The sequence below is a fragment of the Sinocyclocheilus grahami genome, unplaced genomic scaffold (assembly GCF_001515645.1).
Source record: "Sinocyclocheilus grahami isolate Dianchi unplaced genomic scaffold, SAMN03320097.WGS_v1.1 scaffold121.1, whole genome shotgun sequence".
Classification (NCBI taxonomy): domain Eukaryota; kingdom Metazoa; phylum Chordata; class Actinopteri; order Cypriniformes; family Cyprinidae; genus Sinocyclocheilus; species Sinocyclocheilus grahami.
In genome coordinates, this window is record NW_015505300.1 from 1,953,582 (window position 1) to 1,977,229 (window position 23,648).

The window sequence follows — 23,648 nt, forward strand, 5'->3', positions numbered from 1 at the left end:
CACCCGTGTGTTTGAGAGAGAGAGAGAGAGAGAGAGAGAGAGAGAGAGAGAGAGAGAGAGAGAGAGAAAAGAAAGAGAGGTCATCAGTCATCAGGTAGGTGGAAATGGACCACTGGGAATGTGAGAATGTCTCCAAGAATTATAGGAATTGCACAAAGAAAAATATGGTCACATCAGCCCAACTAACAACCAACATGGAGTCACTCACACTGTCTCATTATACAGCGTAATGTTATCGTTAACTATATCGTTGAGCCCCATTTAATACCATGATAGAAAGAGAATGACTTATTTTATGAATAAATTAGTTACTCATAGAGAAACAGAGAGTGATCAATATTAATATGAATAATTATGAATAATGTTAAGCACTTACCAGCATAATATTGAGGGGCTTTCTGATTTTTAGGATTTTCAGCTTGGACTTCTGAGATGACATGCTTACTAGAATCATCACTGGGGCTGTCAGTTATCTCTGATCCAGAAACATCGGAAAATACTGGAAATAAAACATGCACAAACATGTACAAAATTTAATTACTAGGTATCATAGACTCGTGGCACTGAAGAGAAAGAAATGATGCAAGGAAAAAAAAAAGAAGAGGAAATTAATCCCCTTTTTCCAAGGTGGAGATTGTGTCAGAGACGATATTCCAAAGTTCCCCAAAGGGCTTGTTATTACAAGGGATCAGATAGCCGGCGGCTAGTCATATTACCTCTTCCACATTTTTCCTTTTAACCATACATGGAAACCATTTGAGGGCAAACCTAAACTGGTCTGAACAAGAGGCAAGGTGTAGCTGGCTATTATTTTGGAGGAGAAATGAGGCAGGGTGTGTCACAAAAGGTCTGTATGCACCTATTTTGACAAGGTTTATCCTTTGGTATTCTATAAGCCACACACCTATACACATTCTTCACCGTTTAACCATAAAGCCCCTACAATACTTGTGTTCAGTCATCCCTGAATCCTAGCGACTCTGAAAGGACTTGCATTCCATTGCACAATACCCTAGTGACACATCTGAGGTCCACTTAAAAAAGCCTAGAGGTGATACAAACCATTACCACAGTGCGATTCCTTAAGTACTGACGTTTCATTATTTAAATAAAGCCATCTTATAACATGAGACACTCAAATAAAGTGAGATAATTAATTAACCATATGTAACCATAATAATTAATTGTCACATATGGGAAACATGCATTGATTGCCCTCCAAACCAGTATCTATGTCCTCTTCTGGTGTTTCGCAGTCCAGCATCTCTTTCAGACGCTCGGCCACATCAGCTGTACTTTCATCTGGAAACATGTAGTCACACACAGACAGGCCGGAGATGGGCACTGGTGCAAACACACGCCGAGGAAGAGCCTGCTGCCCACTGCACAGACCAAAGACAAACAATATGGGAACTTATGTCTTGAATTATGAATACATTTATTTTTGTACTATGCACAAAATGATGTCACTCAATGAAGACAACTGTGACCCTGAACCTCAAAACCAGTCAAAAGGGTACATTTTTTGAAATTGAGATTCATCTGAAAGCTGAATAAATACGCTTTCCATTGATGTATGGTTTGTTAGGATAGGATATTTGGCCGTGATACAACTAAAAGAAATCAAAATATTGAGAAAATCACCTTTAAAGGTTTCCAAATTAAGTCCTTAGCAATGCATTTTCCTAATGATAATACATTTTGATATATTTACGGTAGGAAATTTACTAAATATCTTCACGGAACATGATATTTACTTAATATCCTAATGATTTCTGGCAAAAAATAAAAATGTATAATTTTGACCCATACAGTGTATTTTGGCTAATGCTACAAATTTACCCGAGATACTTATGACTGGTTTTGTGCTCCAGGGTCACAATTGTGGCAACCTACTGCCATCTAGTGGTCAATTTGGTGTTTGCAAAAGTTTGTTGTGGAAAGGATAGTGCACCCGAAAATGGAAGATTCTGTTATCATATATTCACACTCGTGTCATTCCAAATTTGAATGACTTTCTGTATTCTGTGGAACTTAAAACAAGATATATTGGTAACCATTTTTATATCCCTCTTCAATTATATGGACAAAAATGCAATGGAAGTCAATGGACTGAAAGGGTTACTAATATTCTTCACGATATCTTCTTTTATGTTCCTCAGACGAAAGACAGTCATAAACATTTGCAACAACTTGAGGGTGAATAACTGATGACAGCATTTTCATTTTTGGGTGAACTATCCCTTCCAACAGCACATGTAAGTCATGATGGACCACTGTACCTTTGTGACTCCCTTCATTTATTAAAAGATCTTCCAGAAACATCTCCACTCTGGAGCAAACCGTGTTTATGATGCCTCTCTTAATGGCCTACCAGTACAAAGAGAATATAAATCAGTATTAATCTTCTCAAAGACAGCAAATAACAGGCAAACAGAAAAAAAGTGTATTTAGTCAGCTTTCTGATCATGACAAATGTTGTGTAATATAATTTTCATGCTACGGCTGATAACCGATAAATGAATAAATTATTTTGTCTAAATGAATATTAAAAAAAAAGAAAGAAAAAAAGTTGAATTGAATGAATTGAAAAAATGAATTCAGGCATTACAACATTATAATGTACAGTATAAAAAAATGAGTTTACTTTGAGATTTGCTAAAGATTACATTTAAAAGCATTATTTAATTATGAGTGTTTTAAAGATTTTAAGTGAGTGTTAGATGATTGGCAATGGTAATCTAAAAGTAAAATAGGGGGAAATGAGCACTAACAATTAAATATCCAATATCAGTATATTTGATATATATCAAACATTAGTTCTTAACAATATGGTAGTGATATATTGCACATCCCTAAGCATAGAGCAGTATGAATAGGCTCTAATGACCTGTGCTGCATGTCTGGCTTTGGGTTTGTTGTTGTGGATGTAGGCCCTGCAGTAAACCACCCCTCGAACCTTCACGGAGCCACTGCACACCTGAACCAGAGCACTGCTGGTACTGCTGGCACTCATCCAGCTCTGACTGTTCCTGTGACATTGATATACTTATTATATATTTGACAATACACACATATTTGCACCATTGATAATCTTCATCAGAAGAAACTATTAGAAGCTGCTCACATCAGTGACAAAGATCCGTGCTGGCAGTGTCTGACGATGGGTAGTTTTTGGGTTCTTTTTCTGAAAAGAGCAAACATCAACTCAAATGAAGAATCATTATGACAGTGGAATGACAGAGTGAAGTTTTTACCTGTCCTGATGAGAGTTCAGAGTCATCTAATGCCTGTCTGCCATTTATGAGACAGTAAGCAGCCTCAATCTGTTCAGCCCACCTCCTAAGACCATCCTGGACAAGGGAGGCAAAGGAAGATTAAACTCACAACATATCAACCTACTCTGCTCATTTTCCACAATATCCTACACAAGAAAAACACTACCTTGTTTTCCATGCACCCTTCATACCTTCATGCACTTGTCTGTGATATCAGAAGACACAAGGATCTGCACATCCACCTCAACAGAGCAGATCAACATGGGCCAGGATGATGAGACACCTGTCTGATACTTCCAGTCTGCTGGCTTGGCCGAACTCTATAAATGCAAAACAAATAAAACACAGATTAATCCAATACTATCTGCCACACTATTCCAAGCTTTAAGACAAAAAAAGTGTCTCTTACCTGTGGATCTTTCACATCAAATGTTTTGCAGACAGTTCTGCACATTTTAAGTCAAGGATAAAGCAAACTTGTGTGGTTATTCATACAGAATGATGCTTTTAGATCACGGAGTAAACAATTATGTAGTGTAATAGCTGGAGGTAGTGTGAAGGATACTTCTTTGTTTTGGAGCAGATATGCAGGGTGACTTGATCAGTCACATCCTCCTCTGACAATTCCCACAATCTTCCCCTGCACATCCACCTCAACAGAGCAGATCAACATGGGCCAGGATGATGAGACACCTGTCTGATACTTCCAGTCTGCTGGCTTGGCCGAACTCTATAAATTCAACAGTAAATAAAACACAGCTAAATACACTATTTGCCAAACTATTCCAAGCTTTAAGACAAAAAAAGTGTCTCTTACCTGTGGATCTTTCACATCAAATGTTTTGCAGACAGTTCTGCACATAAACAATTATGTAGTGTAATAGCTGGAGGTAGTGTGAAGGATACTTCTTTGTTTTGGAGCAGATATGCAGGGTGACTTGATCAGTCACATCCTCCTCTGACAATTCCCACAATCTTCCTTTGGTTATGTATTTATCCATGGCAAATACAAGCTACATAAAGAGAACAGCACAGAAATAAGTGCTTAAGTGATGATGGCCTACTAAATCATCTTTAATCAAATGAGATCAAATGTGGTCCAGTCAATTACTAAATGATTAGTATAATATATTTTAATTATAATTAATTAAATCATTGAAAAATATACAATTAATAATACATAAATAGTTTTTGATTAAATAAAATTAATAAAAAATATTTTCTAACAAATAAACAAATGAGCAGATAAAAAAAATAAATACATCAAAGACCATACCCTTTTTAATGCATTTTGGGCATCTTTGGAGAGTTCAGGTGGGGTTACTAAAAACAGGCCAAGAATACAAAGACCTCCTGGTAACATGCGGGACACCTAGAATAGGGAAAGTCAAAATCCTTAATTGTACAACTTCACAGTAAAACATTTCAAAGCCACCGTGCAAGTGATAAGACATCAGGCTAATCACCTGCTTGGCATGTTCTGTGACCCACTCCAACATCAATGTCATCCAGTGGGCTGACCCCTCTCGAAGCCTTCGGCTGCCCCTCACTCTCTCTGTAAGGAGTCTGCACAGCCAGCACCACAAAATCTCTCTGAGGAGAGGACTGTGAAAAGAAAAGGTAAGGAAAATAGTTGTGTGTACTGACATTATTATATATAAATGAGTTTAGTTTCCTTACTTGACCAGCCAGGAGTCCGGTCAGACATGACCCAGGAGCTGTCTGAAGCCCAACAAGATATTCCTCCACAGTTTCTTCTACAAAGTAACTCCTACCCATTCTACCTCTAAACACGCAAAAGAAAAAAAAGTAATAATAATAATTCAATATTGTGCCATATTAACCTGCTTTGCAACTGCAAAATAACTACCAAACATATGTTACACTTACAAAACAGATGCAAATTAATGTTATACATTTATACTGCGTTTTCACTGACAAAATATTTACAATCGGACAAGTATTGCTGCTGTTAAGGGAAATTGTATTATTATTATGACTATTATTATCCGTTAAGTGCAAAAGAGAATTTAAACGAGTGTCATACTATTTAATGACAGTAAATAACTAAAAAATGTATTTAGTCAGCCTTTTGATCATGACAAATATTGTGTGAAATAATTTTCATATTACGGCCGATAACCAATAAATGGCCAATATTATAATTCTGTGCTATTTTGTCGAAATTATTAAAAAAATAAAACACTAAGAAATGCCAATAATCGCTAGGAAACACACATTATAACGCACAGTATGAAAAACGAATATAGTTGTTTTTGTATATTTTATTTTGAGCAATCACTGTTTCTACAAAATGAAGAGCAGAAGCAGTTGAATGTCTCACTCTAAATGAAATCAAAAAGTAATACATATGCAAGGGTAAACTTCTTTAAACACATAGAAAACAATGACATCTTCGGAAACATACAACATAGCAGGGTTCTTCAAATCTTAATTTTTCAATGCGCTGCAGAGTTTAGCTCCAACCCTGATCAAACTCAGCTACCTGTGATTTTCTAATGATCCTGAAGACATTGATTAGCATGCTCAGGTGTGTTTGATTAGGGTTAGAGCTAAACTCTGCAGGAAAGTGGATCTCGTGGGCCAGATTTGAGGATCCCTGCAATATAGCAACAGAGCAGCAGCAGCAAATCTTCGCACGCACACTTCCTCAGACAGCTGTGGGCATCTCGTCGCATAAAACACACGCTCCTCCGTTCAAGAGACCTGATTGGACAACACGTCTGTAGGTCCGTGCTGCTTTGCGGCTTGAGTTGACATCGCTCAAATATGACGTAAGGGCAGCTAGCCGCTAATGCTAACTGTTGCAGTGTGTCGGAGAGATGGCGGCACTTCTTCAGCAAGCGCTGGAGAGAACCGAGATAAACAAACTGCCGAAAGCAATTCAGAACAAGCTCGAGAAAGTTCTGTCAGAGCAGCAGACGGAAATAGACTCGCTGAAATCACAGCACGAGCGATATAAAGCAGACTGCGGTGAGTAACGTTAACGGTAGCAGGCTGGCCAGAGAGTCATTCAACACGAGTGTACTGCCTTGACTAGACAGCATGTTTAGGCATCATAAATGCATTTGTACTGATCCAAGACTTTGAGGAACAAGTTGTCTGCTTAATTATTCTGGAATGGCTTGTTTGCTCTGCACAAGTGAGCTACTGAGTTGTCTACTGCAAAATTCTTGGTATAGTTATTTCTAAGATGTAGTGGCACACCAAAGAAAACGTGTGCCCCATGTTTGTCTGTTTTGTTGTTGTTTTTTTCAACTTGAACTTTGTGTGTGCTATTGATCAGCTCTCTAGATACTGAAATAACAAGAATGCCATCGGAGCATATAAAGCCTTTCTCGATAACCTATAAATCATAATGAATGAAATTGTATAATGGTTCTTTCTCTCTACACCAGCAGTCTTGCTCATAAATGCAATCTCATGAAGTGTCAAATGAACTGTCAGTATGAATTGTCCCAGTAAAAACATGTTACATATTTTTTAATGAACAGAACAACAGTACTTTAGTCTTGAGAAGAAGCTAGCTGAGAGTCAGGAGCAGTTCTTGTCCCAAAGTAAAGAGTATCACAGTATTAAGGAGGAGAACGGCCGCCTTGGTAAGTACTGTGCATTATGTTCTGTTTTTAATATGCGGATTGTATTGCTGTATAACGTAAGTGTGTTTGTTCTTTCTTAAAGCCGAGGAACTTAAGAAGCTAAAAGATATAGAGGAAGAGCAGGGGACAACGCAAGAGGTAACTACGAGTCTCTCACCTGTCATGCTTCATATGGACCTTTATATTTGAGCAGTTAAAGATGATGAAAATATCCCAATGTTTTTGCCGTTCAGAGTAAGCCGCCAAGAGCCAAATATGAAATCGAGGCAGAAAACCGAGAGCTCTCGCGGTTGCTTGAGAAGAGATCTCAAGAAGTGGAAAACCTCAGCGGTATGAGTTATTTTTGGCACTTTTATTTGCATGAGCGATCGAAGTTGTTTAATAATTTGCAATTTCACAATTCTCAATACCATAGCAAAAACTATTATGCGTTTGAACTCTGTTCTATATTTAAAAAGTTCAATATTAATTTACATTACCATTCAGTAGTGTTTTGGGTCATTAAGGTTTGTTTTATGGTTTTGAAAAAAGTCTCTTATGCTTACCAAGGCTGAATTTAGTTGATTAAAATACAGTAGAAGCAGTAATATTTATTACTGTTTTGAATATTTTAATATGTGATTTAATCCTGTGATGCAAAGCTGAATTTTCAGTAGCCATTAGTCCAGTTTTCAGTGTCACATGTTTCTTCAGAAATTATTCTAATATGCTGATTTGCTGTTCAAGAAATATTTTTTATTATTTTCAATATTGAAAACAGTTGTGCTGCTTTTTTGTGGAAATGTATATGTTTTTTTCCAGGTTTCACTGATGAATAAAAAGTTCAGAACAGCATTTATTTGAAATGGAAATCTTGGTCATGACCTTCATGATTCTGGCTGAATGAAAGTATTATTTTTTTCAAAAAAATAATCTTACTGACCCCAAACTTTGAACGGTAGTGTAAATTAAATTAAAAACAGTGGAATGTAGTCATTAAGTATTTGTAAATGAATTAATTTTAGTTCTAATCAAGTAAACTGTTAGAAACAAATTGATTGCTCACATGTGAAGTTGAGTTGGTACTTAGTCCTAAAGTACCAATGCTTTTGACATCCAAAACTGCTAAAGTGTGTCTTAATGTTATTATACAGAGGATCTTAAACGTCTCAATGACAAACTTGTGGAGACCAACACAATCAAGATGGAGCTCCAGCTTAAATTAGATGAACTTCAGTCATCTGAGGTTTCCATTCAGGTGAATAGTGACTCTCATTTAGCTGCTATTCTCTCTGCAATGAAATAATTCATCTGATCGTTAAGTCCATACTTCGATTTGGTTATTCGAAAGGTTTACTGTGGTTCTTTCTCATCAGTATCGTAAGAAACGAATGGAACAAGAAAAGGAGCTCCTTCAGAACCAGAACACGTGGCTGAATTCAGAGCTGAAGAGTAAGACAGATGAGCTGTACGCATTATCCAGAGACAAGGGCAAAGAGATCCTGCAGCTCAAGTGCTCTTTAGAGAGCAAGAAGGAAGAGGTGTGAGGGATTTTTGAGAGCCTTATTTATCAGTTGCGCTATATTCTTATTAGATCACTTATCTACAGCAATCTTATGTACTGTATGTTTTAATCAGGTGACCAGACTTCAGGACCAAGTGAACACGCTCAAGAAAAACAATGACAACATGCAGAAGAGTACTGAGGATCTTATGAACAAACTCAAAGAGGTTCACTATTACCTTCCCGTTCTTATGAAGTTTACCATTTCACATGAAATAGAAATGAAATAAAGGTTGCATTGTTTGTCTTCTATTTTTAGGCTAAAGTCCAGCGGGCCTCCATGGAGGAAAAGTATCGCAATGAGCTGAATGCTAACCTCAAACTCTGTAATTTGTACAAGGTCAGTTAATGTTGATATTTGTTGTGCAGGGTCCAGTGTTAATGTATGGTATAATGAAGATCTGAATCCTTTTGTGTGTTCACAGAATGCAGCAACAGACTCTGAAGTTAAGAGCGCTGAACTGAGCAGAGCTGTAGAAGAGCTCAACAAACTGTTGAAGGAGGCGATGGAAGGTGTGAAAATTTAAAATGCTTCAGTTAATTAATATATTTATTTATTTTGTTCATTCCTGTAGCTCATACATTGGAGAATGGCATTAGCAACCAAGGTCATGGGTTCAATTCCCAGGGACTTCAGTGAACTGGTAGTATATACTTTGTATGCAGTCTAATTTTATTTATCTATCCATTTGTTATTTTATACAAGGTTATCTAATTTTACACAAATTTTCACTTAATTTCTTCTTTACTCATATTAAAATATTAGTTGAAATGCTTAAGATTGTAGCAAATATTTCTGTTTCAACCATTACGATAGAACAAGAAGGTTGAGCGCATTGCACTGTGGTATATAATACCTAGAATACTGTGTGTAGTATATTGCATTCACAAAATCTGTGCACGGTATGCATACTGTAAACTGCAGATGTTGTATTGTAGCATGCTTCTCTGAACATATCCATTTTCTTGTTTTGGGTTTATTTGCTAACTTTTCTCTCATTGCTAAGCAGACATTCTGCTTCTTTCATCAACAGCCAATAAAGGCACAGAGAAGAAGCTGTCAGAGCTGCAGAGTGTGAGGGAGAAAGCAGAGTCTGATCTACATGAGAAGGTCGGGCATCTGGAGGAAGAGCTGGAAAATGCCAATACGCGACTTGCAGACTTAAAGAGGAGAGGTAATGAGCACAAAAAAAAAACCCTGTCTTGTTTTAGGTTTAAGAATATTTCAGTGTAATTAGATTTAACTTTTTATGGGTTTATGGGAAGATTTTAGGTTGAATCATGTCATTGTGCAAGACTTCATTCTGTATTTGTGTACTTCAACAGGCGTTCCAGCTCTCACAGAAGAGGAGCTGACAAACCTTTCCCCAACTGCAGCTGCAGTGGCCAAGATTGTTAAGCCCGGCATGAAGCTAATGGAGGTATAAAAGATGTTTATCACAAACTAATTCAGAATTTTGTGACACTATGTGTATCTTTGAGTAACTTTCCTATATTCGCTCTCAGCTGTATAATGCCTTTGTGGAGGCGCAAGACCAGCTGCATCTTGAGAAGCTGGAGAACAAGCATGTGCACAAGGTTCTGGATGAGATAGTTCTGGAGGTGGAGACCAAAGCTCCCATCCTGAAACGCCAGAGGGAAGAATATGAAAACATGCAAAAGTCCATGACCAGCCTATGTGCCAAACTGGAGCAAGCTATGAAGGTTTGCACATATTTGAAGTAGATGGCAAAGGAGAAAAAACATGATGGTAATTCGATATGACATTAATCTGTGTCTTTTCTCTTGCATATCAGGAGGTCCATCGGCTGCAGAAGGAGACAGATGAAGCCAATAAGAGAGCTTTAGGGCTAGAGAGAGATAAGCAGAGATCAGAGAGACAGCTAGCAGACATGTCTGAACAGGTAAGCCACACACTGTCTGTCTGTTACAGTAAACATTGAAATGGAATACCCCTATGTATAGTTTGCGATAATATTGGAATTGTTGTGGTGCCTTAAGAGTGCACACTATCTCTGTGTGATATAGCCTAGTAGAATGTGGTTAGAATGATCCCAAAATGTAATGAATTGGGGCAGAAATGCCCCTGTATGAATTTTTGTCTCTATTTCTATATAATATAGTCAACAATATCACGCAAGTTTGTGCCTGTTTTCCCAAATATCAGCACGATTAGAAATGTGATGTTTATTGTAGGGGTGCTCCGATTGATCGGCTACTGATAACTATCGGCCAATAATCGCTTTGGGATGATTGATCGGCGGTCTTTAAAAAGGCAGATCTCAAAAAAATTATCTCAAGCTGATGACGCTGCCGTGAGAGGTTTGGCACGACATGGAGTGGCTCCATCTCAGTCTCTGTCGGGCGCGGGTGAAATAAATATAATGCTGTATATATATATATATATATATATATATATATATATATTTCTTCATTAAATTGCTTATAAAGTAATTTGAAAACATTGTGTGTGGCGTAATTTCACAGCGTGAGTAAATCATCGCGTGTGCTTTCTCTCAAAATACGCAAATGTCTTTAATTCACCACATCGCGTCTGTCTATAAGTGAGCTGCACGCTGCACAGTTGACACGAATTATCACTTGCACAATCGAGGCAGTGTCACATCATCACTGAAGTTTATAAATTGCATTACTTTTTAATTCTTGCCAGTGTTTAACCATTCAGCGCTCACGCGCTCTCCTGGAGACCGTGCGCTCATGCACACTCGCAGCGCACACACATAATGCCAGGTTCACATTACCCCTTTTTCAGTGCGAATGTGGTGCGTATTTTTTCCGCGCTCATGTTAACAGATTAATAAAGCGTGCACACTGTACACGGTTGCTGTCCGGCAGTGCGATCCAGGAGAGGTGCGTCTGCAGCAGTGCAGAGATCGTTTCCGCACCGAGTCTATTTTTGCTGCACTGAATTAAAGTAACAGCAAATTTTTTTGCCATAAATATGAACAAACGAAAATGTAGTAATTACACCATAAATGCATATTATTAAAGTCTACTGTGTTTCACAGTCAACACATGTGGCTTTTTGGCTAGGTTTAAAGGAAAAGAGCACTTTTAGATAAACAAGTCAATAATAGATGCACTCGTGGAGGTAAGGAAAACAAAGTTCTTTATGAACCATAGGTTGTAATAAAGATTTCAATGCAAAAGGAAAGGCAGTAGAGCTGACTATTTCTGTCAATGGTAAGTTTGTGATAACGTAAGAAAAGTAGTTTAAATGTTTTGCCACTTGCTTGAGCAACTTAATATATAAATCTAGAAGTAAATGCAAATGTAAAAAGCATTGAATAATGTGTTGCTTATATTTATTGTGTTTAAACATGTCTTTGAAAGATTGTATTACTGTACTGTGTAAAAAAAGAACTGCAATGCTGAAAAAGCATTTTCAGTGACAATGTTTGGATTTGAAATCAAAATAATGGATCAATGTTGTGTTTGTGGTAAACAGCCACGGATCAGTAGTGGACTCCAGTGTGAAAGCTGCTTCCCCTCTCACAAGAGTCACCTAAGAGGGGAGTTCCCCCCATTTTCAAAAAGGAAATTCGGGCCCTGAATAAATGTCTAAAAATCCTGATTGGAATATCACTATAAATAGGTATAAATGATAAAAAGAAGGCTTTAAAGGATCGGGATCAGTATCGGCAGATAGTGTTTTCTGTGATCGGCCTCAAAACTCTTGGAGCACCCCTAGATTATTGAACTGTTGTAAAAAATCTATAAATTATTATTGTGAGTTACTTTTCAGTCACAATGTTGTCACTATTGTCTGTTTCCGTCTCTCAAATGAAAAGTGTGTCCAACAAAGCTGCAACACAAGATCACACAAGAAACATTGTGTTTTCGAGCAACACACAGTGGTGTTTCATATCTATACACAGATCAGGCATAACATAATGACCACCTTCCTTATATTGTGTTGGTCCCCCTTTTGCTGCCAAAACAGCCTTGACCCATCAAGGCATGGACTCCTCTAGACCCCTGAGGTGTGCTCTGGTATCTGGCACCAAGATGTTAGCAGCAGATCCTATAAGTCCTGTAAGTTGTGAGGTGGGGCCTCCATGGATCGGACTTGTTTGTTCAGCACATCCCACAGATGCTCAATTGGATTGAGATCTGGGGAACTTGGAGGCCAAGTCAACACCTCAAACTCGTTATGCTCCTCAAACCATTCCTGAACCATTTTTGCTTTGTGGCTGAGCGTATTATCCTGCTGAAAGAGGCCACAGCCACCAGGGAATACCGTTTCCATGAAAGGGTGTACATGCTCTGCAAAATACTTAGGTAGGTGGTATGTGTCAAAGTAACATCCACATGGAAGGCAGAACCCAAGGTTTCCCAGCAGAACATTGCCCAAAGCATCACACTGCCTCTGCCGGCTTGCCTTCTTCCCATAGTGCATTCTGATGTAAAAGAAAATGATTCATCAGACCAGGTCACCTTCTTCCTTTGCTCTGTGGTCCAGTTCTGATGCTCACATGCCCACTGTTGGTGCTTTCGGCGGTGGACCGGGGTCAGCATGGGCACCCTGACTGGTCTGCAGCTAAGCAGCCCCATACGCAACAAACTACGATGCACTGTGCATTCTGACACCTTTCCATCAGAACCAGCATTAACTTCTTGAGCAGTTTGAGCTGCAGTAGCTCGTCTGTTGGATCAGACCACACGGGCCAGCCTTCGCTCCCCATGTGCATCAATGAGCCTTGGCCGCCCATGACCCTGTTGCTGGTTCACCACTGTTCCTTTCTTGGACCACTTTCGATAGAAACTGACCACTGCAGACTGGGAACACCCCACAAGAGCTGCAGTTTTTGAGATGCTCTGACCCAGTCGTCTAGCCATCACAATTTAGCCCTTGTCAAACTCGCTTAAATCCTTAGGCTTGCCCATTTTTCCTGCTTCTAACACATCAACTTTGAGGACAAATGTTCACTTGCTGCCTAATATATTCCACCCACTAACGGGTGCCGTGATGAAGAGATAAACACTTCACCTGTCAGTGGTCATAATGTTATGCCTGATCTGTGTGTGTGTATGTGTATATATATTTGTCAGTATCACACACTCCTATTAACACCTAGTCTCAGCCTCAGACAGCGCAGTAATTCTTATAACAATCTACATTCCACAATTTTTTTTTGTCATGATTCAGGTATGTGTGCTGCTAGTGGAGGTGGAGGAAGCACGTGGTAACCAGGTGGTGCGTGAGGACGTGAGCTCGGCTGTGAGCAGCAGCTCTGAGCTCCAGGGCTCACGGCAGGTGGCTTTCCGCAGCATCCAAGAGCTTCAGCAGCAAAACCAGAACATGCTGGCCCAGATCAGAGATCTGGAGGAGCAGAGAGAGAGGGACCAGAACCAAGCTAAGACTGCCAGGTACTGACCTTCTACCTTACATTAGTGTTCATCTTAGAAAAGATCTTCCAACACATACATTGCCCTGCTATTCTGCAGTAACACCATGAAAATCAGTAAAAAACAACAACAACAAAAAACATATGTTCTCTCAGGCAAACAGAGTTGGAACGGAGTCTAGAGAAGGTTCAGAAGGAGCTGGAGCAGATCAAGGAGCAGCTAAACCACCAGAAGCAGCTGGCTGACTCTGCCACCCGGCAACGAGACATGTACCGTATCCTGTTGCAGACAGCTGGAGTCGAGCTTCCACCACAGGGTGAAATTTGACCCTTTAGACAAAACTGCCTCTTTTTTTTTTTTGATCTTTTAACCCAAGTGTTAACTTTAGTGTAACTCGTTTGTCTGTGGTTGTGTTCAGGTTCAGATGCTGGATCTCAATCCACCACTGCCAGCAGGCCAGGACCCATGGCCACCAGATCTACACCCCTGAGGGCTGCAGCTGCAGAATCTGTCCAGGCAACTCAGGCTAAAGCAGCACTTAAACAGGTTAGACATATTGACTTGCTTCGGTTCTCTTCTCACCTTCAAAAGGTTAGTTAAAAAATGAAATGTCATTTTATTCCAATCGTGTATGCTTTTGTTGAATGGAGGTTTGGAATGACATACATTTTTGTAAATTTTTACAGTTTTCATTATTGGGTGAAGTATTCCCTAAAAACACAAATCTCATTTGGACATTCAGTATTAAGCATTAAATTGAACGTTTTCTCCTCATAGCTTAATGATGCCTTTACAACATATAAAAAGGAGAAGGCAGAAAACGACAAGCTTCTGAACGAACAGATTGAGAGGCTTCATGGTCAAGTGTCTGACCTGCTCTCACAAAAGGCTAAACTTTCCTCTCAGCTGGAGTTCGCCTTCAAACGGTGAGCACAACTTTCCTGAAATAACTCACTGTGCTGGCATTATGAATTTAAGTTGGATTTTAATGTTTTTACCTCACTCTAACCTGAGCAAAACAAGGTAATGCCATAGCTACATGTATACCATTTATTGCATGTGGTATTTTGGTTTTCATCTTCGTTTTCTTTTTATTTAATTATTTTTTTCTTTTGTCAACTTTTCATACACGTAACATATGCACATTGGTTTTCCAAAATATTAAATAGGTAAATCAAAATGTTCTTGATATATAAGAAGTTGCTTACAATAAAAACAGACTGCAAGTTTTAGAACACAAAACTAACTCCCCAGTCCGTGAATGAATTATTCTTTTTCTACCCTTGTGAAATGCATGGATTTGAAATCCAGAGACTTGTGATGATTCTCTTTGACACGCCCCTTAACATGCATCATCATCAAATGTAATCCAGGAGGTGTGTTCTAAATAACTCATGTTTGTCCCGTCGGGCTCAAACATATACGCTCCATCACAGCACGTCCCATCTTAAGCATCAAAACACACAGTGGGCAGTAGGTGTTTACTTCCATTTCTGTAAGACGCAGCGTCCCTTGAATTTGACTGTTTTTCACAAAGAGTGACAATGAGGATGGGAAATTATAATTTTTTACAGATATTGGACCTTTTTTGGTGCAAAAATTTTGCAGACTTTATAAACTACATACAGGGTTCCCGCGCTTCTTGAAAGTACTTGAATTTCAGACATATGGATTCAAGGCCTGGAAAGTACTTGAAAACAAATATAGGTCCTTGAAAGTGCTTGAATTAAATTTGAAATAAATTTAGTTTATGGCGCTATTTCAAAAATTGTCCTATGTGTTCTGTCAGACAGAACGAAACCGCACTAATGATTGGGGGTGGAGATGGGGTAGCGCGAGGATAAAAAACAACAAAAAGCGTGTTTGTGTTGATGCACAGCCTAGAGCCCTGAACGGGACAGTTTTCTTAAGCCCGCTCCCGCTGAAGTTCTGACCATTACCGCCCGCTCCCGGGCGATACATTCTATTATTGAGTAGGCTATTAGAGGGATTAAAGTTTTCCGTTGCTACGATGGATTTCTGTCAATTGGAAAAAATGAGGGGAAAAGAAACATGTAGAGCATTGTTGTTGTTCTGCTGGCACACCAAAAATCATCCCTGCCACGGCTGCTGCTTCTCACTGACAACATAGTGACGCCGCTCGCATCATTCACAGTCGGGTTATTAGCAGAGAACACAGAGCAGAACTTGAATTAGGTGGTTTCAGTTTCATTTTTATGCACACTGTACACGGTTGCTGTCCGGCAGTGCGATCCAGGAGAGGTGCGTCTGCAGCAGTGCAGAGATCGTTTCCGCACCGAGTCTATTTTTGCTGCACTGAATTAAAGTAACAGCAAATTTTTTTGCCATAAATATGAACAAACGAAAATGTAGTAATTACACCATAAATGCATATTATTAAAGTCTACTGTGTTTCACAGTCAACACATGTGGCTTTTTGGCTAGGTTTAAAGGAAAAGAGCACTTTTAGATAAACAAGTCAATAATAGATGCACTCGTGGAGGTAAGGAAAACAAAGTTCTTTATGAACCATAGGTTGTAATAAAGATTTCAATGCAAAAGGAAAGGCAGTAGAGCTGACTATTTCTGTCAATGGTAAGTTTGTGATAACGTAAGAAAAGTAGTTTAAATGTTTTGCCACTTGCTTGAGCAACTTAATATATAAATCTAGAAGTAAATGCAAATGTAAAAAGCATTGAATAATGTGTTGCTTATATTTATTGTGTTTAAACATGTCTTTGAAAGATTGTATTACTGTACTGTGTAAAAAAAGAACTGCAATGCTGAAAAAGCATTTTCAGTGACAATGTTTGGATTTGAAATCAAAATAATGGATCAATGTTGTGTTTGTGGTAAACAGCCACGGATCAGTAGTGGACTCCAGTGTGAAAGCTGCTTCCCCTCTCACAAGAGTCACCTAAGAGGGGAGTTCCCCCCATTTTCAAAAAGGAAATTCGGGCCCTGAATAAATGTCTAAAAATCCTGATTGGAATATCACTATAAATAGGTATAAATGATAAAAAGAAGGCTTTAAAGGATCGGGATCAGTATCGGCAGATAGTGTTTTCTCCTCAAAACTTCAAAACTCTTGGAGCACCCCTAGATTATTGAACTGTTGTAAAAAATCTATAAATTATTATTGTGAGTTATCACAATGTTACAATGTTGTCACTATTGTCTGTTTCCGTCTCTCAAATGAAAAGTGTGTCCAACAAAGCTGCAACACAAGATCACACAAGAAACATTGTGTTTTCGAGCAACACACAGTGGTGTTTCATATCTATACACAGATCAGGCATAACATAATGACCACCTTCCTTATATTGTGTTGGTCCCCCTTTTGCTGCCAAAACAGCCTTGACCCATCAAGGCATGGACTCCTCTAGACCCCTGAGGTGTGCTCTGGTATCTGGCACCAAGATGTTAGCAGCAGATCCTATAAGTCCTGTAAGTTGTGAGGTGGGGCCTCCATGGATCGGACTTGTTTGTTCAGCACATCCCACAGATGCTCAATTGGATTGAGATCTGGGGAACTTGGAGGCCAAGTCAACACCTCAAACTCGTTATGCTCCTCAAACCATTCCTGAACCATTTTTGCTTTGTGGCTGAGCGTATTATCCTGCTGAAAGAGGCCACAGCCACCAGGGAATACCGTTTCCATGAAAGGGTGTACATGCTCTGCAAAATACTTAGGTAGGTGGTATGTGTCAAAGTAACATCCACATGGAAGGCAGAACCCAAGGTTTCCCAGCAGAACATTGCCCAAAGCATCACACTGCCTCTGCCGGCTTGCCTTCTTCCCATAGTGCATTCTGATGTAAAAGAAAATGATTCATCAGACCAGGTCACCTTCTTCCTTTGCTCTGTGGTCCAGTTCTGATGCTCACATGCCCACTGTTGGTGCTTTCGGCGGTGGACCGGGGTCAGCATGGGCACCCTGACTGGTCTGCAGCTAAGCAGCCCCATACGCAACAAACTACGATGCACTGTGCATTCTGACACCTTTCCATCAGAACCAGCATTAACTTCTTGAGCAGTTTGAGCTGCAGTAGCTCGTCTGTTGGATCAGACCACACGGGCCAGCCTTCGCTCCCCATGTGCATCAATGAGCCTTGGCCGCCCATGACCCTGTTGCTGGTTCACCACTGTTCCTTTCTTGGACCACTTTCGATAGAAACTGACCACTGCAGACTGGGAACACCCCACAAGAGCTGCAGTTTTTGAGATGCTCTGACCCAGTCGTCTAGCCATCACAATTTAGCCCTTGTCAAACTCGCTTAAATCCTTAGGCTTGCCCATTTTTCCTGCTTCTAACACATCAACTTTGAGGACAAATGTTCACTTGCTGCCTAATATATTCCACCCACTAACGGGTGCCGTGATGAAGAGATAAACACTTCACCTGTCAGTGGTCATAATGTTATGCCTGATGTGTGTGTGTGTATGTGTATATATATTTGTCAGTATCACACACTCCTATTAACACCTAGTCTCAGCCTCAGACAGCGCAGTAATTCTTATAACAATCTACATTCCACAATTTTTTTTTGTCATGATTCAGGTATGTGTGCTGCTAGTGGAGGTGGAGGAAGCACGTGGTAACCAGGTGGTGCGTGAGGACGTGAGCTCGGCTGTGAGCAGCAGCTCTGAGCTCCAGGGCTCACGGCAGGTGGCTTTCCGCAGCATCCAAGAGCTTCAGCAGCAAAACCAGAACATGCTGGCCCAGATCAGAGATCTGGAGGAGCAGAGAGAGAGGGACCAGAACCAAGCTAAGACTGCCAGGTACTGACCTTCTACCTTACATTAGTGTTCATCTTAGAAAAGATCTTCCAACACATACATTGCCCTGCTATTCTACAGTAACACCATGAAAATCAGTAAAAAACAACAACAACAAAAAACATATGTTCTCTCAGGCAAACAGAGTTGGAACGGAGTCTAGAGAAGGTTCAGAAGGAGCTGGAGCAGATCAAGGAGCAGCTAAACCACCAGAAGCAGCTGGCTGACTCTGCCACCCGGCAACGAGACATGTACCGTATCCTGTTGCAGACAGCTGGAGTCGAGCTTCCACCACAGGGTGAAATTTGACCCTTTAGACAAAACTGCCTCTTTTTTTTTTGTTGATCTTTTAACCCAAGTGTTAACTTTAGTGTAACTCGTTTGTCTGTGGTTGTGTTCAGGTTCAGATGCTGGATCTCAATCCACCACTGCCAGCAGGCCAGGACCCATGGCCACCAGATCTACACCCCTGAGGGCTGCAGCTGCAGAATCTGTCCAGGCAACTCAGGCTAAAGCAGCACTTAAACAGGTTAGACATATTGACTTGCTTCGGTTCTCTTCTCACCTTCAAAAGGTTAGTTAAAAAATGAAATGTCATTTTATTCCAATCGTGTATGCTTTTGTTGAATGGAGGTTTGGAATGACATACATTTTTGTAAATTTTTACAGTTTTCATTATTGGGTGAAGTATTCCCTAAAAACACAAATCTCATTTGGACATTCAGTATTAAGCATTAAATTGAACGTTTTCTCCTCATAGCTTAATGATGCCTTTACAACATATAAAAAGGAGAAGGCAGAAAACGACAAGCTTCTGAACGAACAGATTGAGAGGCTTCATGGTCAAGTGTCTGACCTGCTCTCACAAAAGGCTAAACTTTCCTCTCAGCTGGAGTTCGCCTTCAAACGGTGAGCACAACTTTCCTGAAATAACTCACTGTGCTGGCATTATGAATTTAAGTTGGATTTTAATGTTTTTACCTCACTCTAACCTGAGCAAAACAAGGTAATGCCATAGCTACATGTATACCATTTATTGCATGTGGTATTTTGGTTTTCATCTTCGTTTTCTTTTTATTTAATTATTTTTTTCTTTTGTCAACTTTTCATACACGTAACATATGCACATTGGTTTTCCAAAATATTAAATAGGTAAATCAAAATGTTCTTGATATATAAGAAGTTGCTTACAATAAAAACAGACTGCAAGTTTTAGAACACAAAACTAACTCCCCAGTCCGTGAATGAATTATTCTTTTTCTACCCTTGTGAAATGCATGGATTTGAAATCCAGAGACTTGTGATGATTCTCTTTGACACGCCCCTTAACATGCATCATCATCAAATGTAATCCAGGAGGTGTGTTCTAAATAACTCATGTTTGTCCCGTCGGGCTCAAACATATACGCTCCATCACAGCACGTCCCATCTTAAGCATCAAAACACACAGTGGGCAGTAGGTGTTTACTTCCATTTCTGTAAGACGCAGCGTCCCTTGAATTTGACTGTTTTTCACAAAGAGTGACAATGAGGATGGGAAATTATAATTTTTTACAGATATTGGACCTTTTTTGGTGCAAAAATTTTGCAGACTTTATAAACTACATACAGGGTTCCCGCGCTTCTTGAAAGTACTTGAATTTCAGACATATGGATTCAAGGCCTGGAAAGTACTTGAAAACAAATATAGGTCCTTGAAAGTGCTTGAATTAAATTTGAAATAAATTTAGTTTATGGCGCTATTTCAAAAATTGTCCTATGTGTTCTGTCAGACAGAACGAAACCGCACTAATGATTGGGGGTGGAGATGGGGTAGCGCGAGGATAAAAAACAACAAAAAGCGTGTTTGTGTTGATGCACAGCCTAGAGCCCTGAACGGGACAGTTTTCTTAAGCCCGCTCCCGCTGAAGTTCTGACCATTACCGCCCGCTCCCGGGCGATACATTCTATTATTGAGTAGGCTATTAGAGGGATTAAAGTTTTCCGTTGCTACGATGGATTTCTGTCAATTGGAAAAAATGAGGGGAAAAGAAACATGTAGAGCATTGTTGTTGTTCTGCTGGCACACCAAAAATCATCCCTGCCACGGCTGCTGCTTCTCACTGACAACATAGTGACGCCGCTCGCATCATTCACAGTCGGGTTATTAGCAGAGCGTGTTTGTGTTGATGCACAGCCTAGAGCCCTGAACGGGACAGTTTTCTTAAGCCCGCTCCCGCTGAATTTCTGACCATTACCGCCCGCTCCCGGGCAATACATTCTATTATTGAGTAGGCTATTAGAGGGATTAAAGTTTTCCGTTGCTACGATGGATTTCTGTCAATTGGAAAAAATGAGGGGAAAAGAAACATGTAGAGCATTGTTGTTGTTCTGCTGGCACACCAAAAATCATCCCTGCCACGGCTGCTGCTTCTCACTGACAACATAGTGACGCCGCTCGCATCATTCACAGTCGGGTTATTAGCAGAGAACACAGAGCAGAACTTGAATTAGGTGGTTTCAGTTTCATTTTTAGGTAGTCTATAATTTCAGTTATTTAAATCATTTAATATTTTTGTTTTTAAAATGTTATATTTAAAACATTAATCTCAACATGAATTTATGAATTTAATTACACTCATGCCACCTCTGAGCCTGAACATGTACCTACAAGCCACTTTTGTGTTCTTCTGTGCACCCTCTTTAGTACAAATTCATTTTTTATTAACACTAATTTCATATGATTGGTAACATATTTGTCTTATTCTACTTATTATATTTAAAAAAAAAAAGAAATTTTAAAAAGCTTATAAACATACATTTTTTTAATTTGACATATGAAAATGATACTGTTGCAAACGTAAAAAAACAAAAAAACACCCCTGTAAATCACTTTAAGGAGTCACATGTACCTACAAGCCGCTTTTGTGTTCTTCTGTGCCCCCTCTTTAGTACAAATTCATTTTTTATTAACACTAATTTCATATGATTGGTAACGTATTTGTCTTATTCTACTTATTATATTTAAAAAAAAAAGAAATTTTAAAAAGCTTATAAACATACATTTTTTAATTTGACATATGAAAATGATACTGTTGCAAACGTGAAAAAACAAAAAAACACCCCTGTAAATCACTTTAAGGAGTCAAATATCACCTCATATTAGGAAGGCTAATTTTTTATCAGAATTTTGGATTATTGATCAGAAGTTGCTCCTACATTTTTTAAATTAGGAGGACAAGCTCTCCTAAAAAGAAAAGTAAGCATAGAGCCATGTGTATCAGTATATTAGATCCTGCATGAGGTCTTAAAGAGACAGCAGCCTAAATAAACCTGCTGCTGTCTTTCATTATACAGTGAAGACTATCCAGTGTTATTTTACAGTTGAATAGATTATAGTTAGACCTAACTGAAAACATCTATTGTTATTGTTTTTGTTTGTGCTATTGATTGTCATTAATTTATTTGTTCTTATTTTATTATTTACTATTTACTTGTCTTTTTTTAGTTAAAATAAATTCAATTTTGAGTGCATGTGATTCTTGGGTGGGGAGGAGGCATGATCCATAGGAGAAATTTTAAAAAGCTTATAAACATACATTTTTTAATTTGACATATGAAAATGATACTGTTGCAAACGTGAAAAAACAAAAAAACACCCCTGTAAATCACTTTAAGGAGTCAAATATCACCTCATATTAGGAAGGCTAATTTTTTATCAGAATTTTGGATTATTGATCAGAAGTTGCTCCTACATTTTTTAAATTAGGAGGACAAGCTCTCCTAAAAAGAAAAGTAAGCATAGAGCCATGTGTATCAGTATATTAGATTCTGCATGAGGTCTTAAAGAGACAGCAGCCTAAATAAACCTGCTGCTGTCTTTCATTATACAGTGAAGACTATCCAGTGTTATTTTACAGTTGAATAGATTATAGTTAGACCTAACTGAAAACATCTATTGTTATTGTTTTTGTTTGTGCTATTGATTGTCATTAATTTATTTGTTCTTATTTTATTATTTACTATTTACTTGTCTTTTTTTAGTTAAAATAAATTCAATTTTGAGTGCATGTGATTCTTGGGTGGGGAGGAGGCATGATCCATAGGAGAAATAGTCCTGCCACCACAGCTGGAAAAAAATCCTAGGAAACAGTGCATGCATTTAATAAAATTAAGAAAAATGCATTTACAAAGGTAAAAAAAAAATGCCCCTGAAATCACTTTGAGTCAAATGTTTCATTTCATTTGAAATCAAATGTTTCATTTGAGTCAGAATTTTGTATTATTGATTAGGTGCTCCTAATTTTTTTAAATTAGGAGGACAAGCGCTCCTAATTACAGAAAAACGCTGCTCTTAAACTGGGTGTGTGACGGGTATGGTTGTGGAACGGGGTTTGGCTGAGGAAAACATTTCAGTCAAAAGATTTGTTTTTTTGCTTTAACCCCATAATTTTCGCACATCAGGGAGCCGCTATCAATATGCGTATGAAATATGGTATGAAATCGCATTTGAATGAGCGCTCGCTGTTCACTTTGACTTTTGATTTTGCGATCACGCGCACTCTGTGTAAAGGGAGCACATCTAACACCCCGTGGATAATTATGCATGTTGATATTCTGAACACATTTTTTTCCAAGCACATTTGACCAATTCCAAACCACATCATTCTTAATAACTATTATTATTTTTGTATTTAATCATTTAGAAGTGATATATAATTGTCCATGAAGGCTGGAAATGAAAAACTCCTTAAGGTGTGCAGAATTATTAGGCAGGTTTTCTACGGATGAAATGAGCCAAAAAAGAGATGTAGCTCAGACTGAGAAGTCAAAAATGATTAAATCCCCATGAGAAATTTTAAAAACTAATGCAATACAGAAATTTCAAAGTTAAGGCATGACCATTGGTCAGCAAAATGCTCATTGGGTCAGCGGGGTCAGAAAAAAAACAGGTGGAGAAGAAAAGAGCATGTTAACTGCAAAAGAATTAAGAATTAATGTGAAGAATTAAGTGTGAAACCATCAGGAACCTTTTAGTGCCACTATTTTCCAGAACTGCAACCTTGAGTCTCCAGAATT

General features: G+C 38.9%; 2 protein-coding genes across 2 annotated transcripts in view; one reads left to right on the top strand and one right to left on the bottom strand.

Annotated features, from left to right (window-relative positions):
* Positions 1-83: 83 nt before the first annotated feature.
* Positions 84-5,114, bottom strand: LOC107589896 (protein odr-4 homolog). Its single transcript, XM_016278472.1, is given in 15 exon segments — positions 84-112; positions 377-499; positions 1,207-1,392; positions 2,283-2,370; positions 2,891-3,049; positions 3,128-3,187; positions 3,258-3,353; positions 3,470-3,520; positions 3,931-4,008; positions 4,096-4,132; positions 4,185-4,291; positions 4,555-4,650; positions 4,745-4,771; positions 4,773-4,883; positions 4,959-5,114. Coding segments are annotated over 15 exon segments (1,347 nt in total). The 5' UTR covers positions 5,058-5,114.
* Positions 5,115-6,044: 930 nt separating this feature from the next.
* Positions 6,045-23,648, top strand: part of LOC107589873 (nucleoprotein TPR-like) — a 40,166-nt gene continuing 22,562 nt past the window's right edge. Inside the window, exons 1-17 of the mRNA XM_016278448.1 lie at positions 6,045-6,272; positions 6,794-6,898; positions 6,981-7,036; positions 7,132-7,228; positions 8,032-8,135; positions 8,254-8,418; positions 8,516-8,608; positions 8,701-8,781; positions 8,867-8,954; positions 9,476-9,616; positions 9,768-9,862; positions 9,948-10,145; positions 10,238-10,345; positions 13,612-13,832; positions 13,967-14,127; positions 14,230-14,357; positions 14,589-14,737. Of these exons, the coding sequence (XP_016133934.1) occupies positions 6,122-6,272; positions 6,794-6,898; positions 6,981-7,036; positions 7,132-7,228; positions 8,032-8,135; positions 8,254-8,418; positions 8,516-8,608; positions 8,701-8,781; positions 8,867-8,954; positions 9,476-9,616; positions 9,768-9,862; positions 9,948-10,145; positions 10,238-10,345; positions 13,612-13,832; positions 13,967-14,127; positions 14,230-14,357; positions 14,589-14,737 (2,141 nt within the window). The 5' untranslated portion in view covers positions 6,045-6,121. The remainder of the gene's footprint in view (positions 6,273-6,793; positions 6,899-6,980; positions 7,037-7,131; positions 7,229-8,031; positions 8,136-8,253; positions 8,419-8,515; positions 8,609-8,700; positions 8,782-8,866; positions 8,955-9,475; positions 9,617-9,767; positions 9,863-9,947; positions 10,146-10,237; positions 10,346-13,611; positions 13,833-13,966; positions 14,128-14,229; positions 14,358-14,588; positions 14,738-23,648) is intronic.